General features: G+C 41.5%; 1 protein-coding gene across 1 annotated transcript in view; it reads left to right on the forward strand.

The window, feature by feature from the left end:
* The first annotated feature begins 458 nt into the window (after positions 1-458).
* Positions 459-27,362, forward strand: part of LOC127543146 (mitogen-activated protein kinase kinase kinase kinase 4-like) — a 216,880-nt gene continuing 189,976 nt past the window's right edge. The window contains exons 1-2 of the mRNA XM_051969166.1: positions 459-515; positions 10,212-10,277. Coding sequence (XP_051825126.1) covers positions 459-515; positions 10,212-10,277 — 123 coding nt within the window. The remainder of the gene's footprint in view (positions 516-10,211; positions 10,278-27,362) is intronic.

A 27,362-nucleotide genomic window follows, 5' to 3' on the forward strand; every position in this document is an offset into this window, starting at 1 on the left:
TCCGGCTGCCTCTCCGCCTCCCCCCTCCCTTTCCTCCTCCCTTCTCCTTCTCCTCTTTCTCCCTCCCTCTTCTCTCCCCCCACCCCCCGCATCCCGGCCTCTGGTCCTGCCCTCCTTCCACCCCCCTTGCCCCCTCCCCCTCTTTCCCCTCCCCTCCCCGCCCTCTTTTTGCCCCCTCCCCGTCAGCTCAAGTCCAAGGGAGTCGCAGCCCAGGCGGGCATTCGGTCAGTCCAGCTGGCGCCCTCAGCTCGTGCCCAACGCACTCTGACAGGCTCCTCTGACTCCCGTCGCCCGTCTTTGCTCTTCGCATCCCTGCAGCCCCGGACCGAACTTCTAGCCAAACTCCAAGCCGACCTCCAACCCCGAGCTCCACCTCAACCCCCTCCCCGACCCCGACCCCAGCCCCGTCCCCGGCCAGGGCTTCGGCCCCGGTCCCGATCCCGACCGCAGCAATGGCCATGGCTAGAGTCTCGTCGCCCCGGAGCCTGGACCACATCGACCTGTCCACTCTGAGGGTGAGTGAGCGCTCGCGATGCGTGCTGGCGTCCCGCCGCCGGCGCCCGTCTAAGTGCGCGCGGTTTTGCGCCCGGCGCCGGGCGCGGGGCGGCCGAAGCGGCCCCGCACCGTGCTCGGGAGAGGCTGGGAGAGGAGACCCGCAGGGATCGAGGCAGAGCGCGCGTCCCCTGCCCGCCTCCCTCCTGGGGTCGGCGCCTGGCTCTCCCTGACTGCAGGGCACGGCTTCCAGAGACCCCGGCTATTTCGGTGTCTCCAGGGTGCCGCGCTCAACTTCTTTCCGCGCGAGTGTGTGTGTGTGTGTGTGTGTGTGTGCGCGCGCGCGCTTTCCCTGCCCGCGTCCCTCCTGGGGTCAGCGCCACGGCTTCCCTGGACCTCGGCTATTTCGGTGTCTCCAGAGTGCCGCGCTCCACTCTGTGTGTGTGTGTGTCTGTCTGTGGTGGGAGATGCTAGTCTCCCTAGAATCTATAAGATTTAAAGCTGAAAGGGATCTGGGAGATCACTTAGCCAAACCCTCTCTCTTTACAAGTGGGCTAAACTGAGACTGGAAGAGAACATGTGATTTGCCCTTGATCGCACAGGTAGTAAAACAGCAGTTAGAATTAGAATTCAATTGGTCTGATTCTAAATCTAGCACCTTTTCCACTGTGGTTCTCCCCCCACACACACACACACATACACGAAACGCACACACATACACACGGGATGGGGTGGGTACGGGGCTCAGAAATCCACTTTAGAAGGAACCAATTCTCTAAAACGAAGAGATTCTAGCAAATCAACGGAAGATTCAGATTTCTCCAAAGCAAATAGTTCACAAAGTTTCTCACTCTTGTAAGAGTTGCTTCTTTTTGCTTTGAGCTCGTTGCGCGTTTTCAGAGAGAAAGGTCATAGCTGCTTGGGGTGGGGGAGAGAGGGGGAATCTGCCGCGCCCCCCCCCATCATTCTTGTAAGAGGTCGGGGGTTTTCACCTGTGTATATTTCTTTCCCCCGACCACACGCCTGATCTTTCCTCATTAGTAATTTTGATTTTGACAGAACCATTTCTTTCTCTCGAAACCAATTCTTGTGAAGTTTGGACTTTGGGGATCTCCCCCCTCCCATGCGTGACCTTTATTAAAATTAATATAGTAACATAATAATTAACGCAGCACCTGACTCACAGTAAGTACTCAGTAAACGCTCCATCCACGATTAGTCTTATTTTGGAAGAACATTTCTTTCCCCTTGCAGTGAGCCTCGAGCTTTCTCACTGGACCCCACAAAACACATTTACTGAGTTCTTTTCCTAAGTTGTGACTTTATTCCCAGCCTCCCTTGAATGCAAAGGGCAGCTGAGAATCGCAAAAGCGGCAGGCAGGCAGGCACCTCGGTGGAATGAGTGCAGGGTAACTTTAAGAAGGGAGCATTTGATGCTTGTCTGTTTTGAGAAAAGCTAAATATTAACCTTATGTGAAAGGACTTTTGAAAATCCCATTGGCATACATAAGTATTACTGCACTCTGATGACATTTACAGACTGCCCCCTTTGTATTTAGGATTGGATCCTGCCAGTCAAAAAGCAAAATAAAGAAAGGAACAAATAAACAAAAACCAACCAACTAAACGAAGGAAGACTAAATCTCTCAAGAGTATCCCCTCTATCATTTTCTTATTATATATATGGAGATTTTTTTTAAAGGGGGGTAGTATGTGGATAATAATTTAGCGAAGTTATCTTATCCATGAAAAATCATTTATTGTATTGCAAATATTAGTACTATAATCGCTAATGCTGTTTTAAAAATAAAAACAGCTTTTTTTTTTTTTTTTTTTTTTTTTTTTAAAGCTCAGTTTTGTCTTTCTGGCTCCACTCAGAAAATGTTCCGTTTCCGTTCTTCATTATTTTCAATTCAATTCCACAAGCCTATATTAAATACTTATTACAGGTGACAAACATTGTGTTGAGCTGTGAGATGCAAAGAAAAAAAGAAAAGAAAAGAAAAGAAAAAGTTTCCTCCTCATGGAGATTATTCAGGGGATCACAGCTATATAAATTGGAAGACTGGACAAAATAATTTGGAAGGTGTATCTTGGAGGGTGTTGACTAACACCTGGGGGAAATCAAGAAAGGCCCTTGTATAAGAGGTGACATTTTAACTTAAGGGGAGCTAAGAATTTAGAGACCAAGGTCAGGAAAGAGAGCATTCTGGGTAGGGGGAACAGTTTGTGTAAATGTTCAGAATTGGGAGATGGGAGTGGGCACTGCAGGTGTTGCTTTTTAATCCTGAACAGAATTTTCAAGGTCAGTTTAGACTCCCTCCCCCTATCAGCCCCCCAAGTGAAAGAATAAAGCCAATGGGGAAAAAAATATTGAACGAATGCAGCCTTTTTTCTTTATGTAAGGGAGATAGAAAAAGCAAACTAGGGCAAATATGCAAAACCACAGACAAGCAAACCGAATAAACTATTTTCTAAAAATGACGAGAGGAATGGAAAAATCCTCATGGAAATGATGGGGCAGGGAAATCCAAACCCAAGGAGAAGAGAGGGTCTTGTTGCCACACACATTAAAGAAGAAAAAAAAATGGAAGAGAGCACTGACTGGATTATGTCCCTGGTCATAATCCTAGTCCCCTGATTTCAAACTCAGGACTGAGAAGAGAATTATTAACATTATCACTTTATTCCTCTTGTATCAGCTCTTATTCCTCCTGATAACCCTGTGATACTTGGAAGGGATGAAAATATTACCCCACAGTGTCTGACACACAGGCTCTTAAGAAACATTTATTGATCAATCATTGAACTGCATCGTAGAGATATAATTTTGGCTGGCGGGGGCGGGAGGGGGGCTTGCCCAGGATCCAGAGCTAGTAAGGGTCACTGAACCCAAGTTTCTTGTGCCAAATCTAGTGCTCTTTCCACCACACCAGCTGCCTCTCCCAAGTAGATAAAGGAGATAGCATTCATCTTCAAAGAGGAGCCACGTGCAATAATAGTCTTCTAGGTATAAATAAATTAGATTGTCATCACAGTGGTGGGAAAGAGATTTGTAAACCAACCCTTTGGCACCCAGCTTAAGAGCCTAAACTAAATGTGACATCGTCTAGATTCGAGTTGCAGCTACTCCACTAAAGGCTAGAGACAAACCTTCATTTTCTAATATTTTTTTTTCATTCTGACTTGCCATATTTGATTTGATTTTCATTGGCTTTTAAGCTTTAGTGTTGAGAGAAACTAAGGTTTCCTTCAGATTCAAGTTTTTCCAACGACCTCAGCCATAGATTTGGCAAGTTCTCTCAATCAAAACACACACACACACACACACACACACACACACACACACACACATACACGTACCACACAGACACACCCTAAAACTTTTAAGATGATCCTGGATGAATTTGCTATCGCCTTGGCAAAATATCATAATGGTTCTGTACATTTCATTTTGGGGAGTTTCAATGTATGTGATTTATTTCTTGTATTTCTGGAGAAATGTAATGTCACTGCTTTTTGTAGCACCCTACAGATGATAAAAATAAGTAAGAAACTCGACATATGGTAAGATGCATTGTAAGAATCACTCTCCAAATGATGAATGTGTGGGTCAAAACTTGTCAACAGAAAGTATAGGAGCTTGGCGATAAGCTAGGGAAGGGTGGGGAGACAGACCAGAAAGGTTTGAAAGTTAACAGAGGGAAAAATAAATGAGTGAGATCATTAAAGACTTGGCTCAGCTAAAAGTTCCGTCCAATTGTCCAGGTGACAATGTCCAGCCAAGCAAGGACATTCAGAGGATCGAAAGTACAGTCCAGCCGGAGAGCCTCGATAGTTTTATCTGGGCCCATCGCTTCCCTTGGGGATGAGGAAAAGAAGAGAGGGTCTAAGTGCTTTGGTCACAGACATCTCTATGAAAGTCAGGAGATATTAAGTGTGATTTCATAGTAAAATGGCAGGAGGGGCAGCTTGACACAGTAGCCTCTAAAGTGTCAGCCTTGCCTTTAGCCGGAGTTAGAAAAAATCTGAGTTCAGTCGTACTTCTGACACCTGACACAGGCTGGGTGACCCTGAATAAGTCATGGGACCTCTTAGTGCCCCAAGAAGTTCTCCTAAGGGCTTGTTTCAAACTGGTGCCTATGTGCATTGGTAGAGGGAGTTTCCGCAGTAGGTATTACTACACTGATAGGATTGCAAGTTTAGTTTCTCCAAAAATAGTAGGAGAGAGAGAGAGAAAGACAGAGACAGAGACAGACAGAGAGAAAGAGAGAGAGAGAAAGACGGAGAGATCCAAAGAATTCTGACACGTGTCTTGAAGCTAAAGAAAGCATAGAATAACAGCTGGAGGCCCTTGCAGAGGTCATCTGGTCCAGTCTCCTCATGTCTGTCACTAAGGCGTGGCGCAATTTTCACCTCCAACTCAGACGCCATTGGGAGCCGGGGCCGCTGCCTTGCCTGTGGCTCTTGGTGATGTGGCACTGAGGGCTCCCCATAAGTGCGAGGCGCTAGTCCTTTAAGCTCTGTGCATCTTTCCCGCTCGCAGCCAGATCCCAGTTTCCTCAGACTCCCAGGCGGCGTCTCTGGGGCCAGAAGATGAATTGTTTGTTCCCGAGCCGCAGGTCGATGAGGGATGCTCCTGCCTGCTCCTTGCGCTCTTGGAGTTCGCCTTCTGTCCCGTTCTAGAGGCATGGAGGAAGGCAATGAGCTGATCCCCAACAGCAGATGATTTCTCCTGCCATTGCATTCTATTTATATGTTAATGTACCTGCCATGTCTCCGACTCCCCCACCACACTGCCCAAACCTGTTCTCTGCCCTTCAGTCACTCCCTGCTCCCATTTCACCCAGCCCATTAACCCCTCCTAGTTATTCTGGACCCCTCCACCTCTCCTAGACTCCAGAGTCAGCTATTTTAGTGCTGGAAAGGGCACAGGCTTTGGAGCCAGAGATCCCAGTGACCTTAGGCTAGGGACTTTCCCCTCTCCGGGCCTCCCTGTCTTAATCTCTCCCCTCACCATGTAACTGTGAATACCTCCTAAGGTTCTATTCTTGCCCTTTTGGAGTTCACGGTTTTCCATGACTTCAGCTACTACCTATGTGAAGAAGTCGCTCAGCTTTCTCCCATCTGCAGCCTTCCCCTCACTTGTGGCTTTTTCTTTTATGTTCCCGTGATCTACGGGGCGCCTTCCCTTGGCTAGACTGCTGTGAGTTCGAGGCTTATGGTATGTGAATCAGAGCTCATCATTTTCCTCCTTGGACTAACTCTCCATTCCGGCCACCAACGTGATTGCCATCTTTTAATGTCTGGAACGTGAAGCTTGGTCTTATCTGGGACTCTTCGCCTTCTTCATTTCCCAAATCCAAGCTGTCAAGTCCCACATTTCTTCCTTCCAGATAACTTGAGCTTAAATTGACCTGTGGTTTGGTCAGTTTACTCCTTGGCAAGTCACTTTGGTTCCCCGAGTCTCAGTTTCCCCCTCTGTAAAATGATAGGATTAGACTAAATGATCTCTCAGGTCCCTTAGAGCGCCAACTCTCTGATTCGGTGATTCTTTGTTGATCCCTGTGTGCCTAGAATAGTACAACAGCTGACTTTCCTTCGACCAGTCTCTTTCCTCTTCTAACCCGCAAAATTCTCTTTTTCTTAGGCTAATTTTAAAATCACAGTGCCTTGAAATACGAATAGCCGGGGGAGGCAGCCCTGAAATGTCCTGAATGTCTGGGTATACTCAGCCTGGTTGTCTGTGTGTGCAAAAGTGTAACAAAACCTCCTATGTGCAAATGGGATTGTTTTTTCTTAGATGGAACCTATGATTCTATGGATGGAGGAAACTCCCTACACCCCTGCAGATCCAAATCTACTCCCATTAGGGCTGCCGGAGGCACTAAGAGTGAAGCAAAGTACTAGGGTGTCAAAGTCAGTATGGGTCAGAGGTCAAGATTTGAACTCTGGTCTTCCTGGTTCTGAGGCGGGCTCTCTACCCACTAAGCCATCCTGCCTTTTATGGAATTGTTTAGAAAATTCTTTAAAAGGATTTCCGGAGAGAGCAGATAGTATACTGGACTTGAGGCAGGAAGACCTGGATTCAGATCCTCCCTCTGACACTAGCTGTATCCTCACTGAACAGTTATCTGCCATTTCTAACTTCAGTTTCTCTTCTGTAAAATAAGGGAGTGGATTGGATTCCATGGCCTCTAGATCCCACCCAGCTCTAAATCTCTAAACCAATAACTTAGTTGTTGTTGTTGCCGTTTTTAACCAGCTCTTCTAAGTCCTCTATGGATGGCGTTTGCTTGTTTTATGGTCATTTTCCTTACAGATATAAGAAAACCGTGGCAGGGAGAAGACCTCAGACATTCTCAAGGTAACACTGCAGGCAGGGTAATTGACCCAAGCAACTCCCATGGCTTGGAAGACCTTGAAAAAAGGCCTTGAAAGATGGATAGCTGTTTATTTTCTGAAATCAAACATTCCTTCTTAGATTTTACTTAAATTTCCTTTTTTTTTTGTGAAGCAACATTCATTCCCTCTCACTACGGTCCTAGTCCATGGCTTAATCCTTCTTTAAAAAAAAAGTTAATTTATTTTTAGTGTTTTTTCTTTTTGTCACTTAATAGTTTTTTTTTTATTTTTTCAATTTCATATAAAGAAGTTTTCAACATACATTTTTTAAGTTTTCGATTCCAAATTTCCCCCCTTCTTCCCTTATCTCTCCCATCCTCAAGACAGCAAAGAAATCTGATATAGTTGATCCTTCTTTTTAGACATCCGCACCTCACTTAGTAAGTGAGGAATCAGGGGAATATTAGTGGGAAAAAAAGTCTTGTCTCTGGACAGGCCAATTTTATTTAAATATGCTGCCTCTAAAGCACAGCTCTTCTTTTCTCAGTGTTACATCTACTGATCTAAGATTATAGAATCCTAGTTCTAGATATGAAATGGAACACAGAGGCCATCTAGTTCAACTCCCTCATTTTATGGAGGAGGAAACTGAGGTACAAGGCAGGGAAGTGATTTTTACGAGGCCAGGAAGATAGTAAGGGATATTGAACTCTAATTCCTGTTACTTCACATCTAATATTATTTCCACTGCACCTACATTGGAGATAAATAGGATAAACCTCAAAGGGAAAAACCCAGAGAAGACACACAGGAAAATGTTTTATTTACAAGTTCTAGGAGAGATGCAATTCAATCCAAAACATGAATCTTTCAGACTTCCGCTAAACAGGAATGCTGGAAGTATCAGAACAAATTTTTAGGGGAGGAAGACTGTTTCTAAAGTAACTTGGATGTGACTCAAATGAATTCTGAATAAACTGATGTAGACTTGAAACTGTATTGATTATTTTCTCTAATAGCCAAACTTTTGAATGATCATAGCTACCTGTATCCAAATTCAAATAAGGATCTCGCTTTATTCATTTCACTGCATGGGATGATGAAAAGGACTTTAGAGAATCCGAACCGGGTTTGTTGTCAAAGACTTCAGAGAAATTCTAAAGAGACTCCTAAGTGGTCTTTTACATGCAGAAAATTTAGGTCTCTAATACTTTGCCTTCTGAAGCCCAAACAAAGAATGGGCCTTCGGTCAGTGACATCAATAGGCATCAACTCACCTGATTGATGGTTTTGACAGATGGCCACAGGCTGAGCCTACCAAGTTAATAATGTTTCTCATAAATCTCCCAATGATATCCACAGAAGGATTCTGCTAAGGTGATAAATGGTTCAGATACAGAACTATATTTTTCATCACATAAATCTCACTATAAGTTATCGTAAAAGTAACACATTTTATATCAAGATCACCCCCCCAAAATGACCTATTTTTACTTCAAGTTTCTTGATTAAAAAATAGTTTTCTCCAACTTGGACAATTAAAAGGAGACTTCGGGCATGACATTGCTTATTGCTGAGATTATCTGATGGTGACATTTGTTTTGAAAATAATTTTGGTAAAGAAGGGAGCTGCCTTCTCAGATGAATGGGATCTACATCCAGGCAAGGAGAGGTAGAGTTGGTGAGTTTCAAAGCTCAGGTGACACTTGCTGTATGACGCTTTTTCTAATATTGTTCCACCTACCCCTGCCAAAATTACTTTCTGTGTATCAAATGTATATACCAGTTTTACATATAGTCATTTGTACATATACATATTGTTTCTCCCAATAGAATAGTAGCTCCTCAAGGACAATGATTAATCTCACTTTTATCATTGTATCCCCAATGCCTAGAATCATGCCTGATATATATATATATATATATATATATATATATATAATATATATATATATATATATATACAAATGTCATATATACACACACATAAACACATATATATACACCCACATACACATACATACATGTATACATTTGTGTGTGTGTGTATATATACACATTTGACATATATCATACACACACACATTTGCCCAATTGTTTCAGCCATAGAGACTCAGTCACATCTTAAACTAGTGTACAAAACTAGTTTGAATCTGGATATGAACAATAGTGGAGATTTAGATTAGTCAGATGTGAACTTCATTTTGAAGCACCAAATACCATGCCTTAGTAGATGATCACCAGCTATTGGTTGAGCAAATGAAATAGTCCCTAATTTTCATATAAACCAGTAAAGAAGTTTTTTTTTAAATAGTTCAAGACATAGGACATCACGGACTCAATGTGTAAAAGCGACAAATATAGGACCTTTGAGATCATCTGTTTCAATCTTTTCATTTTAGAGGGGAGGGAAGTGAGATCCAACGAGGGGTAAAGGATTTACTCAAGAAACTATGCTACCTCACTGTTTCCATTTTATTAATGAGGAAACTTGGGGCAAGAGAGGTAAAGGACTGTTTAATCTCTATTTAAAATATGAGTAAATCCTTTAAAAAAATTTCTTGGTGCAGTGGAAAGGATTTGGAGTCAGAGGATTCCACTTCAAATATTGGCCTTACTCACTGTACAATATTGGACAAGTCATTTCTTCTTGCTGGGTCTCATTTTCTTCCTCTGTAAGATTAGGAGTTCAGATTTGTTGTCTTCTGGGGACCCTTTTAGTTCTAGATTGGGAGTGTTTTGTTCAGTGACTAAATAGCTGCACATACAGTGGATTGAGAGCTCTCAAATGCATAGTATTATGCAAAAAAACTGGCAGACTTTGATGGGATTAGCAAGAGTTAAAAAAAAGAATAACCACATGTACTTAAAATTAAATTGTAAAAATGCCAATTTTTTGAGTTGTAAACAGGAAAGTGGGAAAGTTTCATGTCATGTGACTATCTTATGCTCTTCTTGTGGAAAAGATGGAGACATGGGAACAAGATGACCATACATTTAGATGGCTTTGAAAGTGAATGAATGGTCAGCCCGGGAATAGTCAGTGGTTCCATATCATCTTGGAAGAAGAACTCCAGGAGAGGTCCTCAGCACTGGATCTGGAGTCAGAGGACTGAGGAAAGAATCCTGGCTCTATCCTTCTTACTACATCTATGACCTTGGGTACTTCCTTTTCCTCTTTTCTCCAGGCCTTAATTTCCACCTCTGTAAAAGGAGAGCATTGAATTTGAGGACCTTTTAGATCTGACTTTCGATGATCTTTCCGTGTGTTTTCTCAAGGAATCAGGCCAGTTAAAGACACTATTCAAGTCCTTCCCTAAATATTCAGTTCTTTCTGCATAAGGGAATAACTATATTTTCTCTTCCTCTTACAGGATCCGGCAGGAATATTTGAACTAGTGCAAGTCGTTGGAAATGGCACCTATGGACAAGTGTATAAGGTTTGCTATCTTTTCATTCATTTGACATTTCTTGTTAAAACTATTGCTATATCCTGACAGTACCATAAGGTAAAATTAGCCTTCCTGAAGTTTTGACTTGCTTTGGGAGCAGCATGGGGCTCAAGCTCCTTGGAAAGGAAGAGGGAGACGTGGTTAATGAATTGTATACTCATTATCTTATAGTAAGCCTGTTTGATTTCAAATCCAAAATCATAGGCCAGCATTTTGGGAATCTTCTATGCACTGGCCACAATCCCCTCCCCTACCCCAGCCAAACCATATGAATTAAAGACAATTAATGAGAATTATTAAAGAGCTACACTATCAAGGAAAATGCCAGATTCAATACAAATGCACAAAACCTATGAAAAGGAGGGTAGAAATGGACACTTGGGAAGAGAGAAAGAGCAAAGGAAAGCTTTTTGGGTGAAATAAATTAGAGCCGATGAGAGGAGGAAAGTCTGATTCTGCCCTACTTTGCTCTCCTGGCCACCTGTAGGGGAAGAGAGTCAGAGCTGAGAGAATAAAGCCCCCAAGCTCTTTCTCTCTGGGCTGTTACATAGAGAAGAGGAAGAGCAGAGCCAGGAGGTTGCTGTTCTTATGTGCAACCAGGAGGGGGCGAGAGAGAGCATGAGAGCTGAGCCAAGCTTCTGCTCTTCAGCTTAATCGGGGGAAAGACAGGGAAAAACAAACAAAAAAACAAAACAAGGACCAGAGACCCCAGAAAGCCCGTCTGCTTTTTCCTCGCTAAGATCCAGATCTGCTCATCTCTTTCCCCAAAGCTAACACAATATCTTATCTTCTGCCTTTCAAAGTTTGCCAGCTATGAAGGTCAGTGGAGGTGGTTACCCTCTTCCAAAGAAGGAATCAGTTATGAGTTGGACAGGAGGGGAGTATCTATTAAGAAACAGAAAAAACAAACAACCGAGGAGACAAACCTCCTTAATTTGGTCCATAAGGTTCATGAGGAATCACTATTTTGAATCTGCCTCATTCTCAATCCACAACCTGTTGGGGTCCATGACACCTGCCGGAGACCACCTTTTCCTGAGACCTGGCTACAGGTCTGAGTGAAGGAGGGGCAATGTTAATCTGCCCCTACTCCCATTCCAGATAAAAGAAGGTAATTTAGTGTCAGTCGTTAACTACGAAATTGCCAAGGAGAGCTGAGCAGGCAGGTCTGTAACACTCAATCTCTCCGAAGGAGGAATCAAAGCAAGCTTGCTCAGCACAATCAGTGATAGCTGGCAATGCTCATCATTCCCAAAGGAGAATCCTGGGGCAGCTTAAAGAAGAAAGTATCACAGATCATTTCAAAAACGGACCGCAATCTTCTCTCACCCAACCTTCCAAAATCCTGTTTCTTGTGTTCGGTGAGTGGCCATGTATTCTTCAAAGACTTTAAGTGAGAGTCTTTTGTATTGCTTGGGACCGGTATGTACCCAGGATATATTGACTCTGTATAGCGACAGAACTCTTTCCAGGCAGTTCTGACTATAATTTTTCAGTTCAGCGCAGGTCCGGAATTACCATCCTGCCAGTCACATGACTTTCTGGACACATCATGACTGATCACTTTGTCCACAGATCAATATTTGGGATTTTGGGGCTGGTTGGGTTACTGCCTAAAATTGTGTTGGGAGTAAAAAGAAACTGATTCAAGATAAAGGCAAGTGTTATACTATTGGAATGGTTCTGAAGAATTAGCTTTATATATATAACTGTATGTATATATATATCATATATCATTTAATGTTGGGTCCTATACAGACAGCCATAAACATCACAACATCTTGATGCTGGAAACAACCTTAGAAGTCATCTCGTCTAACTCCCACACTGCAGTAATTCTGGGCAGGAGGGTTGTAGCGATTGCTTGTGTTTATGTATGTGTGTGTATATACACATGTACACACACATGCATGCACAAATCCACACACACGTCCCTGTTCACACATACATATACATGTTCAGGTTCAGAGTAACTTAATGTCTATACCTCTTATTTCCTCTGACATCTCATACTCTGTAGGAGTTCCCAGCCCACATTTCCTCTATGACCACCTACCTACTATCTCTTTTGTAAATCCCTAGTTAGTTACATGTCTCCTCCATTAGAATGCAAGCTCCTTGAGGGCAAGGACTGTTTCATTTTCTTTTTTTTTAATTTTTCATCCTCAGAGTTTAAGCACAGTACCTGCACAGTATTTAATAAACACCTGACTGACTACAAAAAGAGAGAAACGCTTGCGTTAGTCAAAAACACACCTTACATTTTAGGAGAGCAAATTTTGGAGGGCTCCAAGGAGGTACACATAAGGTTCCTTGAGCTAAAATAAGTCAGAGGAATGGGAAATTCCCAAAGATGAAATTATGAAGGTACAAAAAGAAATAATTCTGATAAGAAGAAAGAGGCATGTGGCTGCAGATGGAAGTTACCAGTCAACATAGATTTTTAAAAAAGGTACAGAAAATGGAAGCAAAGAGGGACGGAAAACATGTATGGGCACTTGTTGTGTGCCGAGTACTCTGCTAAGCACTTATAACAAATATTGTCTTATTTGATCCTCAAAACAATCCTGCAAGGTAGGTGCTATTATTTTGATAGTTGAAGAAATTAAGCCAAACAGAAGTTGTGACTTGCTCAGGATCACATACTAGTAAGTGTTTGAGACTGGATTTGAACTCAGGTCTTTCTGACTCAACCTTCAGCTGAAAGAAACCCAGTGCTGTCTTCAATGACGTCTAGCTGCCTCCATACAATATAATACACTAATACAATAATAGTCTAGTAAAATAGGATCAAGAATTCTAAATTCTAAAATTCTAAAGGATGACCGCAGATGGCAGAAATAATATTTTTAGGCTTTAGTTTTGTTTTGTTTTGTTTTTTAAGGTAGGAAGAAAAAGATCAAAGAAGGTACTTGCCTGCTGCTCAGGGTTGCTGAAATGATGATAACTGATGACAGAGACAAAGCAGAGCTTCTTCCTTCTTGTTTTGCTTCTGTTTTCTCTGGCAGAGTGACCTTTGAACTGGAAAGGATAGAGCAAAATGATGTTTGAGTTAAGTGAGGAGACAGTAAGGGTTCTGAGCTGCCCTTGAAGGGTTCATGTCATTTGGCCTTGATGAGCTATGTTTTGGGGGTACTGAAAAAGCTGGCAGATGCAAATGCTGAGCCGCTGTCAGTAATCTTAAAAAACCAGGGGAAATGGAAGAGACTCTGCAGGACTGGAGAAGGGCAAAGGTCCTAACTTTGAAAAAAGGGAAGTGAATAAAACCTTCAACGTATAGGCTAGTGAGCACAACTTTGATTCCTGGCAAAATTCTGGAAAGGATTATGAAAGGGAGAGTTAGTGAACATCTAGATAAAGAAGCTGCAATCACAAGGAGAAGGCAGGGTTTTAGCAGGGTTGTCCCAGATTATCTTTATTTCCTTTTTTTGACAGAATCCCTAAACTAGTAGTAGATTAAGGGAATGCTGCAGATCTAATTTACCTAGATTTTAGGAAAACATATGACAAAATCTCCCCTGCTTTTGTGGAAAAGATGGAGAGATGTGGGCTAGCTGATAGTGTAATTTGATAGATTTGGAACTGGCAAAATGGCTGAGCCTAAAAAGCTCTGGTTAATGGTTCCCTCTCATCTCAGAGGAAGAATTCCGGTGGAGTACATTTGAGAGCTGCTCTTGCCCCAATGCTACCTTGACACTGAAGGGAAAAGGATATAATTTGACTTCATAATGTTCCCAAGTATATGTTTTTGGTTAAAAAAAATATAACTAATGGTGTATGGAGGAGGGATTTGCCATATTAGACCCCAAGGCAACTAGTACCCAGGGTAGGAACGGGAGGTGTCATAGAACCAGAGCCAGGAGAACATGGATTTAGGAGGGAAGACTGATTATGACTCATTACTTGAGTCTTTGCCTCCATCTGACCTCATTTCCTTCATGGAGGAATATTTCTAAGGGTAAGGCACTATAGAAAATTAGGAGGAGAAAAGAGTCAGATGTATAAATTCAATAGCAAAGGAATGAGATGTAAGGGAGAGCTGAAATGAAGGGAGAGAAGGCAGTATTTGGAAGCCAAGATGTTTGAAGAAGCATCGCCATATAGATTGAAATGTAAGGGTTTTGGGCGCAGCTAGGTGGCACAGTGGATACAGCACCAGCTCTGGAGTCAGGAGGACCTGAGTTCAAATTTGACCTTAGACACTCAACACTTCCTAGCTGTGTGACCCTGGGCAAGTCACTTAACCCCAATTGCCTCAGGGGGAAAAAAAGAAAAAGAAAAAGAGAAAGAGAAAGAAAAGAGAAATGTAAGGGTTTTGGATAAAGAAGGAGAAAATGATGACACAGGTATTTAAGTTCTTAAGAAAAATAGGAGGCTAAAAGCAGAGAAAAACAACTGTAGCAGCAATTAATGAACTAATTAATCTTGACACAAAAATATTCATTATATTAGGGCAGCTACAGAATTACATTCAAAAGATGATTCACTGTGACAAGGTTATTTATAGTTGTTTATGTAAAGAATTACCTTTAGGAAAACTATAAACATGATATGTTATATTAATAAAGAAGATAATAAAAATCACATAATTATATCAATAGATACAAAAAAGACTATGACAAAATGGAGTATTTATTCATGGTATAAATGCCATAAAATCATAAGATTTAACAAACCTTTCCTCAATTTGACAAATGATTGCTATTAAAAACCAACAGTTACCATTATCTGCAGTGGAATAAGAAATGATTGAAGCCTTTTTAATGAGTAGAAGTAAAGCAAGGATGTTCCTTGTAATGATTATTATTTGATAATAATTCTGGAAATGATTGATATGACAAGGACAAGATAAAGAAATCAAGAGAATAAACACAGGTGAAGAGGAGACAAAATTTCTTTCTTTGTAGATGACATTGTTTACTTAGAGAATCCTCAAGAGTCACCTAAAACAGTTAGTAGTTTAGGGAAAGAGCAAGATATAAAATAAGCCCCACAAGAATAATCAGTCTTTATATATATTACTAACAAAACTCAGCAGAGGTAGATAGAAAAAGAAATTTCATTCAAAGAAACTATAAGATATATGTGTGTATGTGTATGTGTGTGTGTAAAATGTATATGTGTGTGTGTGTGTGTGTGTGTGTGTGTGTGTGTGTGTGTATAAACACCTATATACACACAGAACTAAATGTGATTTTTACAAAAATATAGAGAGTTAATGTTTGTGGCTAGATCACATCTCTATAATAATATAATGCTGCTGCTTATAATAATTTGTATATTTAGTGCTATATTTTAAAACTACCAAAGAATTACTTTATTTCAATGGTTCTCAGACTTTTTGGTCTTGGAACCCTTTTATACACTTAAAATTATACCCCAAAGAGCTTTTGTTTATGGAAATTATATCGACTGAAGTTTATCATTTTAGAAATTAAAATATTTCAGTATCATTATTAAAATGTTTGAAAAATTTAAAAGATCTCAGAGACTCCTAAGATTTTCTGGACTACATTTTCAAGGAAATTAAGGGAAGAAAGTAGGCATGAAAGAGTATTAGCATTTTCTGATTTCAAATAAATTGATTATTGACATTTATAAAGGGCCTACTAATTGCCTACCTCTGTTCTAAGCTCTAGAATCACAAATAGAAGTGAAACAGTCCTTGCCCTCAAAAAGCTTACAGTGTATCCTGAAGGGAATTGTGTATATAGGTATGTGATAATTTTTTTGAGGGGATACACCAATGCTGGAGGAATCAAGACAGGCTTCATGTAGCTAGTGGGGAGGAAGGAGAGGGAACAAGTATTTTCATAGTGCCTAGTACATGCCAGACAATGGGCTAAGTTTTCTTTCTTTCTTTCCTTTCCTTTCCTTTTTTCTTTTCTTTTCTTTTCTTTTCTTTTCTTTTCTTTTCTTTTCTTTTCTTTTCTTTTCTTTTCTTTTCTTTCCTTTTCTTTTCTTTTCTTTTCTTTTCTTTTCTTTTCTTTTCTTTTCTTTTCTTCCTTCCCTTCCCTTCCCTTTCCTTCCTTCCTTCCTTCCTTCCTTCCTTCTTTCCTTCCCTCCCTCCCTCCTTCCTTCCTTCCTTTCTTTCTTTCTTCTCTAGGAGGTAGGTGCTATTATTCTTACTTTACAGATAGGGAAACTAAAATGAACAGAGGTTAAATGGGTTCCCAGGGTCACACAGCTAGTGTCTGGGACTGGATTTGAACTCATCTTACTGACTCTAGACCCAGTTCCCTATCCACTGCAGCACCACCTAGCTATCTCTAGAAGATGGAGTTTGAGCTTGCTTTGAAGAAAACTATGGATTGTAAGAGGTAGAAATGTGGAGGGAGGACATTCCAGTTATGGAGTGAATGCAAAGGCACAGCTTAGGATATGGAGTTCTTATCAATAAGCAAAATGATCACTTTGGTTGGACTATAACATCTGCAAAGGGGAATACTATGTATTAAGTCTGGAAAGGTAAGTTGGGACCAGGTTATGAAGGGCTATAAATGCCAATACTTGAGTCTGTACTTGATCACAGAGGTAACAAATAGTTTGTTAAGTAGGAAAGTATTTTAGAGTCAAAAATGCACTTTAAGAAAATCACTTTGACTGCTGGGTGGAAATTGTATTGAATGTGGAAGAAATGCTTAAATTCACTAATAATAAGGGTAATACAACTTAAAACCATTTTGAGATTTCTCCTTATACCCACAAGACTGGAAAATTGATCAAGACAAAAAAGGTAAGTACTGGAAGATGTGGGGAAATCGGCACACAATAGCACCTTTGGTGGTGCTTTGAATTGGTCTATGCATTCTAAAAAATGCTTTGGAATTATATTTTAAAAATTAACTAAACTGCATATATCCTTTGATCCTGTGATAAAATTACGAGGCATGTATCCCAAGGAGATCAAAAACAGAGAAAATGGTCCCATATATGCAGAAATACTTTAGTAGCATTTTTGGGATTATAACATGGTACTGGAAGGAAATGCATGCCCATTAAGTGATTAAATGCAATAAATGAATATAATTAAATGTTGTTGCACCAGAAGAAGTGATAACTATGAAGATTTGGGGAAATTTGGGAAAGATTTGTATGAACAGATACAGAGCAAAATAAGCAGAATCATGAATTTCAGCAAATTTCATAAAGAAGATTTTCTCTTTTCCTTCTTTGACCCTTCCTTTCTCTCCTTTTCCACTTGATGACACACTTTCTGATCATAAGAGAAACTGAGGAAACAGAAACATGCTGGGAAAACTGGCCTCCTGAGTATGGATACTGATTTCGGTGGGGTTTCTTCTCTTAGAGAGGTTGGTTTGAAATCAAGATCCTGGGTGCAGTTCCCAAATGGATTCGGTTGTTCTGCCTTCTTCTATGACCGCACACTGCACCAAAGGCATTGGCCGCACACATAATGCTGTAGAATGTAAGGGGGTCTAGAAGGAAGTATGTCAAAGGCTCATATTTAATGAAAAAGCCCCTCAAGTGTCAGTTTTGTTGGGATTGGTTCAGAGCTTGGCCCTCATTTATGGAGGAATTAAAAGTAAGAATTCTTATGTTAATGGTTGCCTTTTTTTTTTCAAGTCCAGATGGCAAGGAAACCTGAAACTCATAGAGGCTAGAGCAGTTGCTGTCCCTTTGTGGCATCAGGGTCTGGAAGTCTTGAGGCAGGGGCTGGCTGACCTCTGCTTGGGTATGCGGTTGAGGGAATCCTTTTTCAGACATGGGTCAGACTAGCCGGTCCCTTCCAACTCTGAGATTCTGAGATTCTGTGAGTAATTCATGACAGCCTGCCACTCACGGCATGACCCCATCTGTTGGAAATGCTTCAGCGAGCACAAGTCGCTGTTTGTTTTCAAAACACTGCTAAATGCATTGTTGCCTAATTTAATTTTGGAATCACTGCTCACCACATTTCTTTCATTTGCAAACCACAGGGGGTTAGAGCAGGGTTGAGATTCTTGGTTGACACCCATAGGGAGAGAAAGGGAATGGAGAAAGAAAGGATACAAGTCGTACCCCTTCTTTATGCCCTAAAAATGGTGGGAGCGGGGCACAAGGAAAGGGGACTTTGGGAAATGGCAGAGGAGGGAGCAGCTGGACTTAGCAGCTGAATCTATGTGGGGGCTGTAAAAGAGAGAGTCTTTGGTCTCAGACTTGGAGGAAAGGCAAAGTGGGATTATAATCAGTGGTCATGGAAAAATTGGACAGTGTGCAGGGCTTAAGAGATAAACAATTCTGCTTTCATTACATTGAGGTTAAACTGGTAGGATAATTATAATATGGACAGAAAACAAACTGAAATTGGAGAGGAATCGAGGGAAGATTTGGGAACTTCACAGAAAATAAAAGATGTCTTTACAAGGCGGTATGAGGTAGTGATAGAGCGTTGGATTTGGAGCCAGGAAAAGAAATACTGGTTGTATGAGTCTGGGTAAATCACCTTGCCTCCTTGAGACTCAGTTTCCTCCTCTAAAAAAAGGAGTTGAATTAGCTGGCTTCTGGAGTCTCTTCCAGCTCTAAATCTATAATTCCTCTTTTCTTTTTTCAACTAATTGAGGTTTCAGCAGCTTCTGCTAATGTCACTGATAGACCCCAGGGGTAAGGTTTAGAGGGCTGGGATTGAGCATTTACTTGGAGATAAGCATAAATCACTGTGGGTTAAAGGAATGGTGTTTGTGGAAAATCCCCATGTTGTTCAGTGGGGAAAATGAGGGATTAACAGCCCCAGCTAGGATGAGGCAGGTGGGAGATCAGTTTGAGGGTGGGGGACGGGGCAGGCTGCAGAGAAATACCAGAGCTAAGATAGCAGACAAGAACCAAAGCCAAACCACGAGCTGGGTTAATGCGAGAGGCGGCCAAAACAGGCGACAGAAGAACCAGCCTGGAAAGCCAGAAGTTCAGGAAACACATGAAGCTCCATGCGTCACAGGGAAATCAAGCTGTACTCAGTGAGCATCCACTGTCCATAACTTCCTTGTGACTGGTCTTGCTGGCCACTGCTGCCTGTACATCTTGAAGGAGGCCCCACTCCAATCAGGCCCAGGCAGGCCTGAGAAATGCTGTTGGGAAGGCTCAGATCCATGGAGGAACTGACATGTTTAAACCTTGGTTGGCTCATATGCTCCTTAAAGGAAATATAAAACCTCTGAGACTCAGAGTTCTCATCTGGTTTTCCTCCATTCTAGTGAAGCGTTGTTTGTCTGATGCCATAGAAATTGAAGGAAAAGAGAACGTGCTGAGGTCAAGTAGGAAAGAGAGGAGGGAAGAATAGAAGCAAACCTGCTACTCATGCTCCCGTGCTCCCAACATTTCAGAATCAAGCTAGCAAGAGTTTATTGGGCACCTATTAGGTGTGAGGAAAGAGGCAAAACTGGAACAATTAGTCTTTACCTTTATGTATATTTTCCTAATTAGAAGCTCTGACGTTACGCCTATCTAACCATTCCATCTCTTCCCATGCTTAAACCCTCCTAAAACCATTCTTTGCCTCCATCAAAACCATTTAACCGTCAGTGCTTTCTCGAGCCATTGCCTGTTCTCTGACTTCATTTTCTCCAACTATAGTTAAGCCATTTCAACTGCTCCTCTGTTCCCTCGTCCTATCCCAGCTCTTCAATGGGCAAACCTCAGCTCTGGATAGTTCTTGCCGTCCCTGTCACAAAATTGGAGGAAGTCTCACAATTGGGCTGATTAGATATTACAGTTTAGTGTTATCCAGTCTCATCTGGGCTCTCACTTTTTTACTTTTTTTCTTTCTCTCTCTCTCTCTCCCTCTCTCCCTCTCCCTCTCTTCCTCCATCCCTCCCTCCCTTCCTTTCTTTCTTATTATTTTATTTATGCAACCTTTTTATTCCTCTCTGTTTGATTATCTCTCACATTCTCCATAGAAGCTAAGAAACTCTCTTCCCTCTTCATGCTTCCCACAACCTCCTCTCTCCCTTCACTCAGCTGAGGAACTCGATTCTTGCTTTAATGAGACAATCGAGGCAACCTGATGAGAGCTTTCTCTCCTCTATTTCTCTTGTCAGAATTCTTTTACACCCCAGCTGCTCTCTTTTCCTTTCCCTTCCAAGGCCAATCCCTCTCCCTGTATATTTGATTTGTCTTCTCCAGTATATGGCAACCTCAATCATATTTCCTTCTCTCTAATCTTCCTCCTTTCTCCCTCTACTGGTTGCTTCTCTACTGCCTCCAAACAGGTAAGTTTCTTCTATCCTTAAAAAAGCAAAATAAAACAAAACAGAGCAACCTTCATTGGACCTTACCATCCCTCAAGTTATCATCCTATACCTCTCCCTTGCCCTTTTCAGCTAAATTTTTAAAAAAAAGCTATCTTTTCTTCCTGCTTTCTTCTCTTACTCCTCAATTCTTTACAGTTTGGCTTCTGACCTCATCACTCTGCTCTCTCCACTATTACTACTAGCTATCTCATAATTCCTAGATGTGATGTTCTGACCTCATCCTTCCTGGACTATCTGCTTTATTTGATATTATGCCTATTTCGGTCAACCTTCTGGGATTCACCAACCTTCCAGTCTCCAAGATCAGTCACCTTGGCATTATCTGGGACTTTTCACCCTCCTTCACCTCACATATGTAGTAATTTACCAGATATCTATCTCTCTCTCATCCAACTCTCTCTCAACTTACTTGTCTATCTTAGTAGTTTGGGCCCTGCTCATCTCTCCTAGACTATCGAAACAATGGGTCTCCTATGCTCAAGACCCTTCCACCTCCAATCTGTCCTCCGCATTGCTGACAAATGAATTTTCTTTAAGCCCGTGTGATTCCCCTACGTAATCACCTCCATTGGCTTCCTTTTGCTTCTAGGATGAAATAGAACTCTTTTGTTGAGCTCTTCACATCATGGTCCCAATCTATCTTTCCAGCCTCATTCAATGACATTTCCCTTCTTGAACCTTATGATCCAGGTGAATTGGCCTCTCTGTTCTTCACACATGACACTCTATCCCCATCTCTGTGGCTTTGCATTTATTGTATACTCCATGCCTAGAATGCATTTCTTCTTTTCCTCATAGAATCCCTCTTTTTCCTTGAAGAAAAAACTTTGGTACCACCTTCTACATGATGCCTTGTTTGATGCTCCAACCACTCATGCCCTCCCTCCCAGACTACCTTGCATTTAACCACTGTGTAAATATTCACATTACATTTATGTCCCATGTACTCAAATATGTTCTTGTATACCGAGTGCTTAGCACACAGAGTCAAAATGAGGTCCTTTAGGGAAGGAGACACTGGCAGATCAAAGTGGAGAGTGGAGGGGGCACAGGATTTGGAAAGATCTCATGTACATGATGGGACATGAGCTGAACTTTCAAGAAAACTAGAGATTCCAAGAGATAGACTTGAGGTAGATGGCATCCCAGGAGTGAGAACCAGTCTGGGCGGAGGTATGGAGACAGGAGACAGAACACCATTGGCAATGTCCAGTTTAGCGTCACTGTATGGTGCATGAAAGAAAGTCATGTCTAATAAGTCTAAAAAGATAGCTAGTGGCCAGCCTGAGATAGACTTCAGATTCCAGACAATAGAGTTTGTACTGTTTCTAGCGATTCAATACACTAGGGAGTCATTAGAGCTTCTTGAGCGGGGAAAGATAGAGTCAGACTCTCACTTTAGGAAAAGAAGTGTTGCAATCGCCATGTGGAATTTTCTTGCTCTAATTTATTGAAGTTTAGTGGCTATATTTGGGAAACTATTGTTTACTGTTTGAGATGAGGCAGTGATATTAAAAGTCATAATCTCACATATAAGGTCCTCAGCCCAGTTGTGGCTCTAAAATGTGCTAGGTTTTTCTAGGAAAGATTTTGCCTCAACAACTTAGAAAAAAACCAGAACCCTTTTTAGGCATTTGATTAAAAATGTACATTTCCCAATAGAAACCAAGATCAATACATTTATAATGGATATTCCACTCATTTCTGACTTCCTGTCGCTATTTGAGTTCAGCTCGGGAATACTATTCTGCTTGAGCAGAATTCACTTCATTCTTTACCAAGTCACCTGGGTAAGAGTCATAAGTCAGATAATAAAATATTTCATTGGAATAAGATTGCAAACTAAATAGCAAGAAGTTAAGCAATAATATTCTCCTCACTTACCCATACATGGATGAATGGGTATAATCTCCTATAGAGTATTATATTATTATATTCATTATATATATTATATTATTATATTAATTATACCTCTTGTGAGGTAGAAGAAAATTCCTGCTTGGAGGTGGGGAAGGCTTTTGACCTTGATGAAGTCTGTCTTGTATGGAGACAGGAAAACTCCATGTGCTAGAACCTACATAACTCAGCTTCTCTCAGATGCTGGACTTCTTCAAGATTCTTAGCCCCTCACAGATCCCCAGGCTCTCTCAGACCTTGTGTCTCTTTCATACCCTGTGCTGCTCTCTTTCTCGATCCTTGTCCTGGGTCAGACCCTCGGCCTCTCTCAGCTCCTTGACCCATATAATGCTGACATTCTGCTTTCTTTCCTCCACTCTGTTCCTGTTGCCTAGTGAAAGTGTTATTACTCTTTCAGATGGAGACTTTCCTGGGCCACTATCATTTGGCTAGTCAACACATCTTCAGCTCTGTTGTTATAAAACCACACAATCTCCGCCCCGTTGTAGCTCAAAAAGGCCACCCAAGCAGCCATGAGCCTTTCCTGACTTGTCCTTCCCAATGAAAGGCTCCTGGCTGTTAGTCCTAGTTGAGTTGGGGTGAGCTCATTCCTTTTACCTCTTTGCCTGCCTCAAGATCCAGGCAGGGTGCCTCAATGTGGTCAGTACCTCTTGCTGAGGCTTTTATTTGTCCTTCCCACTTGTCGTGCCCTTAAACCCAAACCCATCTGATTCTCACTGGCCACTGGTGGGTCCTAGGCCAAGCTCCATTTGGTCTTGTTTGGGTCATGATGGGGTCAGATTGAATGTAAATAGAAGTCATTTCTGCTTTGGCCAGAAACCTTGAGGGTCTTCCCCTTCCAGATTTATTTATTTATTAGTTAATTCATTTATTTATTATTTTCATTTATCTATCTATCTATCTGTCTGTCTGTCTGTCTACCTATTTACTTGTTTATTTATTTAGATTTTCTTTTTTTTTTGGACTAGGTGAAAGATTCTTTGCCTTCATTGCTATCTAACCTAAATCACTGAATGGGTGTTGGCCCAGTCAAACTGAGACCTATTGAAGACCTAAGCTTGAAAAAGCCAAGGTCTCCCATTTCATCCAGGGACATCTCCAGTTGTTCTGATCTCTATCTGGCCTCTGGCCCCCACTGGCTCAGAAGGGGAAAATGAGGCAGATGACCTAACCTAGCCCTCTCTCACTTAAATATATTTCACTTGCATGTCATGGCATCCCTGACATTATGTCATGGTCTTCTTCAAGAAGGAAGGACAAACAACCACCTCTGTTGTGCACCCATATAATAATATGGGATCCCATAATAACTAGGGCCCTGCCATGTAAGTGGCCTTAATGCTCTGATAAGCCACCAGAAAGTACTAGAAACCCCAGAAAAGGTCCCTTAACATTTTTTGTTTACACAGTAGATGATGTCAGGTGATGGGATGCAAGGGAAGAAATATAAAATATGGATGAAATAAAAATAGAAAGTTCAAGAAAAATAGAATGATGTTTTAGGATAGTTACACAAAGTGGTCAAAATTATTATATATTATATTATGCATTAGCATTTGACTATTTTATGTTGACATAAAGATAGCAAAAAATGTAAGTCCTTACAAAAGAGTTATACCTTCTCTTCTGTCACTGCTGACCTTGTGGATTATGCCTTGTCGTAGCATGAATGGACCAAAGAATTCTGTGACTTTTCTTGCAAAACTAGAAATTGCTTTCCAGAATGGTTAAATCAATACACAGCTCCACCAATAGTTTTGAGGGTACTTATTCCCCCCCAGCCCTTCCAACAATGACTGTTCCCATCATTGATCACTATATGTACCAAATTATTCCTAGCTTCTCTCTTTGTGGTAGTGAAAAATTGGAAATAAAGTTGATTCCTATCAGCTGGGGGCAAAGATTGAGCAAATTGTGGTTTATGTGTGTAAAGTAAATACTGCACCACAAGAAATAGCAAATGTGAAGATTTCAGGACACGGCAAAGGTTTTTTTTTTTATAAATAGATACCAAGCAAAGAGAGTAGAACCAAGAGAATAATATGCACAATGTGACTGTAGTGTGTTAAGGAAAAGCCTATAGCCCCGTGGAGTTCAGATGAATTGCAGTGATCAGTCTTGGTCCCAGAGAAAAGAAGAGGAAGCAGACTTCTTTTTCAGTAGACAGAGGATTGTGAGTGAGCTATGTTGTATATGCGTTCAGGTATGATTGCTTTGTTGATTGGTTTTGCTCAATTTTTTCATTGTTATAAGGGAGGGATCATTTGGGAGAGGGAGTGAGACATACTGGGAGATGATCTTAATGTTTAAAAAATTACCAAAAAAATTGATTAATTAGAAAAAAGAAAAAAGTGGGAGGTAATAATAGCAACAGTAATGCGATCCTTGTGTCACATTTTGACGAAAGAATGAAAAAAACAATTATGAAGCACTTGTAAAGTATATACCAAACACAGTGCTAAGTGCTAGACAATAATTTTGCTATGTGTGAGCAATGGGCAGAAATGTGGATCAGAGTTGCAGAGTCACTTCATGAAGGTGATTGAGTTAGAATCTGTGACAGAGTGAGAGACTTCCAGATATTTGTTACTGTTAACAACAGTCAGGTGAAACAATGGAATTCTGGGAAACAAAAGGGCAGCCGTATGTGTTAGGAGAGTCCACTTGAAGCATAAAGGTTTGGTTTATAAAGCATTTTCTTCCCAGCAACACTTGGGATAAGCCTATTGAACTATGGGTCTAAGGGCCAACGGTTCAAAGGCTTTCGTTTGTATATCTTGACTTCACATTGGTTATCTCAGGTGCTAATGTGGGTAACACCTAAAAACTCAATGGAAGAAGTGAATTTGCCCGGGTACTACCTGGGGTGCCAGGGAGGAAGTGGAAAAGCTTACAAGTCTCTATTGCTAGTGCTCTATGGGCTGCTGCCTCAAACGTACTTCTTTCCTAAAAGGCTTCTCAGTGAAAGCCAACACAAATAGCTGGTTGTGGGATGTGCAGCCATCTTTTTCCTTAGTTACCAGCCATTCTGGTAGTTCTTCCATTAGCAAAGTTTGGAGAGGGAGAAAAGTCAGGGGAATTGTCTCCTTGCCATTTCTGTTGCAGAAATAAGGAAGTGGGTTGGTTAGTCCACGGACAGCCTTTTTAGACAAGTCACAACAGTGTGGTTGGTACAAGTGGCAAAAATCCTGAACTCCGTCTTAAGATCTTTGAGTCCTGGCTCTAGCACTGAACTATATGTGGTCATGAATGAATCCATAGCCTTCTCTTAGTCTCAGTTTATATGCAAAATGGGGACAGTCAATTCATCAGCATTTCTTAAAGGCTAAAGACTGGGAATATAAAAGGCAAAAGTGAAACCATCCTCATCCTCCTTTCATTGAATAACTAATAATACTTGTCCTATCTCCTTCACAAAATTATTGTGCAGAAAACACTGGGGGGGAAAGGCCCTGGCTCTGGAATCAGAGGTCCTGGGTTCAAATCCTGCCTCTGATGGCAATTCAGCTGTGTGATCTAGGAACAGTGTGTTCTTTTCCCTGGGCCTTGAGTCCCCCATCAATAAAACATGGGGGTCAGATGGGTTAGCCTCTGACATTCCTTCCTTCCAGCTCTAGGTTCTGCAGTCCTATGAATTGTGAAGCACTTTATATATGTGAGCTGTTATTCCTAAATTTAGGGAAAGGTAACGGGATCATTTCAGGCCCTCTTGGAGCCAAAGAATCTTGCCATGCTCAAAGCATTGCTGCTACTCTTTCTACATAAATCATTACCTTCACACAGGAAAAACACCACCATTATTAAGGCAAGCTCACGAATCCTCTACATTCCTTGCTTCTGAGAGAAAAATCAAAATTAAGTGTAAAAATATGATGTATACAAGCCAAGGGGAGGGGACAAGATGGAGACTGTTTGCTCAGGGACAGTGAAGCCAGTGTCTCGAAATACCGAGTGGTCCAGCGACCTGGGAGATCTCAGTCGAACAACAAAGAAGCTTTCGTTTTAGCTATATAGGTCAAGCAAAATCTCTGTACAAAATGGCTGGCTATCTAGAAATCTAGTGAATTTAAGATAAATCGGTCTTATTTTAAATGGACGATGAAAGCCTGGTAGTTGAAGGAACCGTGTGGTTCTTCCTTCTATAATCAATCTATCTTTTCTCCAGTTTCAATGGGGTTGTTCCAGTGGAGACCATGATCAATTCGATGAGGCCCCCAATCAAGCTGTTGCTCTGACAGGATGGGGACCTACATTGAAAGCTTTCCCTCTCCTTTGCCCCCATGGACATCTTGCTGAGTAGACACAGAAAATCCCTCTTCTTCTAAGTGACTGAACTCCAAGATAATTTGTGACTGAGCCTTGGGAGGAGGGGGGAGATCAGATTCTTGTTGGAAAAGTCTCTTTTCTCCTGTGGTATCTAAAAGTAAGCTGTGAAATGGCCCCGCCCTTTATTTTCTCATACTTTCTTTCCCATGAACTTCTAGACTGGATACAGCAAAAGAGGGGTAGGAATTGTTCCCAACCCCCACTTCAGGAATGGAAAATGGTAACTTGCAAGAAAAGCACATAGAAAGGGCATTCCCTGACCTCCAATATCCTGGCCACCTTCTTCTGGCTTTTGTATTTCCTTTTCTAAGAATAGGTCAGTGACTAGAGATCCTGAGGATATGCTATGTAAGGTAGAGAAGTGGGTAGAGGACTGGACTTGACTACAAATAGATGTGAAGAAGAACCCCGCTTACTAACCATGTGACCCTGGACAAGCCCTTTCCTCTCTCTGGACCTCAGTTTCCTCCTCTGTAAAATAAAGGAGTTAAACTTGGGTGGACTCTAAGGTTCCTTCCAGCCTGAGATCCATCATCAGTTTGGGAGTAATTTCCAAAAAAATCTAGTTTCTCAGTTGGGTAAG

This window comes from Antechinus flavipes, chromosome X (genome assembly GCF_016432865.1).
Source record: "Antechinus flavipes isolate AdamAnt ecotype Samford, QLD, Australia chromosome X, AdamAnt_v2, whole genome shotgun sequence".
Classification (NCBI taxonomy): domain Eukaryota; kingdom Metazoa; phylum Chordata; class Mammalia; order Dasyuromorphia; family Dasyuridae; genus Antechinus; species Antechinus flavipes.